Source organism: Oryzias melastigma, linkage group LG21 (genome assembly GCF_002922805.2).
Source record: "Oryzias melastigma strain HK-1 linkage group LG21, ASM292280v2, whole genome shotgun sequence".
Taxonomy (NCBI): Eukaryota; Metazoa; Chordata; class Actinopteri; order Beloniformes; family Adrianichthyidae; genus Oryzias; species Oryzias melastigma.
The window spans coordinates 28,182,906-28,187,477 of NC_050532.1; the positions used below are offsets into that span (position 1 = coordinate 28,182,906).

The 4,572-nt window shown below is 48.2% G+C and overlaps 1 protein-coding gene across 1 annotated transcript in view; it reads right to left on the reverse strand.

Annotated features, from left to right (window-relative positions):
- LOC112154742 (interleukin-20 receptor subunit alpha) overlaps positions 1-3,934 on the reverse strand; it is a gene marked incomplete at its 5' end in the record, with an annotated part of 16,433 nt that extends 12,499 nt beyond the window's left edge. Inside the window, 2 exon segments of the mRNA XM_024285883.2 lie at positions 2,526-2,646; positions 3,696-3,934. Coding sequence (XP_024141651.1) covers positions 2,526-2,646; positions 3,696-3,744 — 170 coding nt within the window.
- Between the last annotated feature and the right edge of the window lie 638 nt (positions 3,935-4,572).

A 4,572-nucleotide genomic window follows, 5' to 3' on the forward strand; every position in this document is an offset into this window, starting at 1 on the left:
TTCCACTCATCCGGACCGGGTCGTGGGGGCAGCAGTCTAAGCCCAGACTTCCCTCTCCCTTGTCACTTCCTCCATCTCCTCTGGACCCCGAGGCGTTCCCAGACAAGTCGAGAGACACAGTCTCTCCAGCGTGTCCTGGTCTTCCCCGGGGCCTCCGCCCAGTGGGACATGTCTGGAACACCTCACCAGGGAGGGGTCCAGGAGGCATCCGGACCAGATGTCCGATCCACTTCAACTGTCTCCTCTGGATGTGGAGGAGAAGCGGCTCTACTCCGAGCTCTCTCCGGGTGATCGAGTTTCTATCTCCGAGGGAGCGTCCAGCCACCCTCCGGAGGAAACTCATTTCAGCTGCTTGTATTCAGGATCCCGTTCTTTGGGTCCCGACCCAGAGCTCATGACTGTAGGTGAGTACTGGAACAAAGATCGACCCGTAAATTGGGAGCTTTTCTCTCTGGATCAGCTCTGTCTTCACACAACAGACCGGAGCAGCGACTGGAAAATGGCTCCAATCCGCCTGTGGATCTGACGCTCCAATCTTCCTTCACTCGTGAATAAAACCTCAAGATATTTAAACTCCTCCCCCTGAGACAGGAGCAAAAGTGAGAAAAAAGGAGAAAAATATAAATCTTTATTAATAAAGAATAGAGTTTTTAAAGGCCCAAAGTTAAACACAAGGACCCCAGAGCCTGCAGCAACTCCTCCAGGCTAGCTTGTGTGGGCGTCGACCCATACAAGTCCTGATGCCACGCCCCCTGTGTGCAGCAAATGACCCCTCTCGGTGTAAAAGGAAGACTCCGAGCTGCGGCGAGGTCCAATGGGAGGAGAGGCCTGAGCAGTTGGACCGCCTCACGCCGATCCGCCGCGCTTATGGACAGCGGTCAGCTGAACCACGGCAGCGACACCAAACAGTGACGCCAAAACAACGGCGCCAGCCACCACCGAGGACCCAAACAAAACAGCAAACACACGACACACAGGAGCCCCACAAACAGCGTCTGATGCTCCCCTCAGAAATACCGTCATCCCCGCCCGACTCGCCGCGCTGAGCCGGTCCAGACCAGGACAGATAGTAACCAACAGGACGCCAAACCAGCAACCAAAGGAAAATGTTCAAATCCTCTCAATAAAGGACTGATAAAACATGCATCAAATCTTATTCCAAACTTTAAAAGAGTTCAGCCGTCTCAGCAGGTAAGTAGATTCAGTGTTTTGATCTCATTTTAGGGCGGAGTCAAACACGAAGCCTAAGTACTTATTTCAACTTCCTCCCCATGAATGAAGCCCGCTTGAGCTTTTGTTTTCCTGGAATCTATTAAGAGTTCCTTCGTTTTCTCTGCATTAAGTTCCAAGAAATTGTCATCACACCAGTTGACAAAGTGTCAGAACGTGGGCGTGGTCCAGTTGTGGCGTTTGGAGGAGGGTCAGAGGTGCTGCATCATCTGAAAATGTAATCAGGTAGCTGCCCTCTTTCTGTGACCTGTCAGTGTAAGGATGAAAAGAAGATAAAACACAACCGTGTGGAGATCCTGTGTTTGAAACCATGACGCCAGATAAAACTCCGTTCACTGAGACCTGCTGCTTCCTGTCTTAAAGCAAAAGGAAGAACTGATCAGGTCAGTTAAAATGGGATTAAAACATGCGGCAGCATCCTGTTGAAGCTGAAGAAAAATCTGCAAATAAAAGTCTTTCTTATAATTTAGGGTTTGTGGGTTTGTAGATTTGGTCAAGAATGAAAAGTTTTATCCTCCACTCCTTCTTGGGCTTCACATACAAACTGAAGGGGGTCTGAGGAAGTTATCTCCTATTTTAAGATTTAAGGTTTTCATAACAGGGACGTGAGGGCAACGGGTCTGAACTCAGTTAGTTGGGGTTTTAGTTTTTGAAATTGGAATTATTGTTGTTCATCATAAGATAATATGTGCTTTCAGGTCATAAAGGATCAAACTTTTTACCAAAGTTTTGTCTTACATATCAAATCTGTTCATTCTGGAGGTAGAGTTGATCAAACAAGACGTCTTCAGGTCAACAGGATGTAAAAACAGACATAGTTTATCATCTATGTGAACCTCAGAGATCAGTTTATAAATGTAACTAATCTAAATTAGATCAATGATAATTAAGTAATTCTTACTTTTATTTTTCTTTTTTTAATTATTTTTTGTTCTTTGTCCTCAGCAGTCTTCCACTGCTGGGTTCTTTTATTCTAGTTTGGGGTTTGGTAGTCTTAGTTTTTGGGCTTTGTTTATTTGTTTTCTTTAGGGGGATCTGCTGACTCAGACATGCTGGTCAGCATCTCCAGGACTGATTTGATGTTTGGCCGAGGATCCACCATGGAGAGATAGAAGATCCACATGTGGATCTGGAGCCGCAGGTTGCAGACTCCGGTACCAGAACCAGGGTTTGTTCCGTTTTTCAGATAAATCAAGGACGAAGATGAAGTTCATCCGACTGCTGGACTCTAGTCTTCCTCAGAGGGTCAGAACCGAACCCGGACCAGAGGGACCAGAACCAGAGCGAAGCCTTACCTCTTTGAAACTCTGTACAGAGTCCCTGCAGGAGTGCCGGGCCCCGGATCCCACTGGAGCGTCGGGGCGAAGTTGATGGAGACGACGGACACGTTAACAGGAGCCGGCAGGTCGAGGGGGGCTGGAAGAGACGAGGGGGGGTGAGGAACTCGGACCTGATCAGGGTCAAACTTCTCACATGGGGGCTGCTGCAGAGCTCCAGCCCACCTGTGTGCAGTGCAGGTACATTACAGGTGAAGAACAGAAGTCTTCCACACAGAATTTGAGAAGTTCTGGAATTCTGAGGGACCCCCCTCCCCCCACCTCCAACATCTTAAGGGGAGGGGGGCGTGGCTATCCTATCAGAGCTGAACCTCAAATGGATCCTCTGACAATTCAACTACAGGAATGAGACAGATTTACACCTGACAGATTCCTTCCACTCTCATTGGCCAGAGCCTGACAGGTGAACTCTCAGGTGTTTGACTTCTCTGAAAGGTTTTGTTCGATGAAGATCTTTTGGCTTTGACCATGAAGTTAGTTGGATATTCGGCAGACATTCTCTGTTCATGGTCAGGAACCGTCAACAAACAGGTCTTTTTTCAACAGCTTTCGAGTTTTTATACCTAATTGGTCCAAATCTCTCCAGAATAATATAAACTAAGATCTATCGGGGTCAGCAGCTCAGATTCACTTTTGATGTTTTTTTTTTTATTTTAGTGGATTTTTTACTGTAAAATTAAATGTTTTTTAATTAAGAGTAAAAAATAGTTAAAAAATTGACTAAAAATAGAAAAAGGATCAAAAGTGAATCTGAGTTGCTGATCCCGATAGATCTTAGTTTATTTTATAATTCTGGAGGGATTTGGACCAATAAGGTATAAAAACTTGAATATATTGAAAAAACAAACAAACAAACACTTATTTGTTGACGATCCCTAATCCAAAATCCAACCAACTTCACCTCGGTTCGGCTCTGAACGTATGGGTGACAGTTGGACCTTCTGGAGTCCAGAACCACAGACCCGCGTGCGCTTCAGACCTCCCGCGGGAACGTTATAACGTTTACAGAACAAACCGGAAGCGTTTAACCAAAAGGTTCTGGAACCAAAAGTTATTCATTTATTTTGATCAAAAGTTATTTAACTCACTCGTCTGGTGACGTCAGAGCTGAACGAAGGTGCTGCTCACCTGAACCAGGTATGCGCGCGAGGCAGATCAGGAACAGTAGGAAGCTCATCCTCGGTCTTTCCGTGGACCGGGTCGGAGTCCGCGAACACCCGGACGGTCCAAATACTGAGACTTCTCCGCCGGGGCACGCGCCTGAAGTATGCGCCCCAGTCTCAAACTTCGTCTCGGCACGAGGATCGGTTCCGGGAGCCTTCGGAACCGGCTAGAACTACCGAGACCCGGGTCAGCTCCAGCCCGGAACCGCCACCAGAACCCGACACCGCCACCAGAACCCGACACCGCCAAATGACCCGCAGGGACTCCAGAAACAAAATCGAAATCTGCTGACGTCCAAACACCTGATGACGCCTCCTCCCCTTCAAAGTAAAAGCCTCTCCGCACGCTCTGGCTCACATGAACGCGCACTGACCGCGCGCGAGCGGCAGTGAAATTCTGATGAAAGAGAAGATGATGATCCTCCTGAGAAATAGACCTTAAATCACGTCATAAACGTTTAGATTCTAACGTCACAACATCAAAATACTTTGAAAACCAGGAACTCGGACTGCGCATGTGCGACGCCGTCAGCTGATCCCGGCAGAAGAGTTTTAAACTCTCCTCATAAGCAGTTGTCCTGCTGAGGATCTCCTCCAGGGAGCGCTGCTGCTCTTCCATCTGCAGCATCCCTGCAGCTGTGCTGCAGCGGCCTGCACGCAGCTCCCAGGCCAGAGTCAGCGTTCGATTCCGGGTCAACATTTCTGAAGCTATCCCGGTTCCTCCCTGTCTAAATTCCTGGATCAGCAGCTTTCCTGAATTCCCAGAATCCTCGCCATCCCGTCCAGAGACGGTCAGAGGTCACTGAGCGCCGTGGGGGGGTCAGACCTGGAACTCCTGTTCT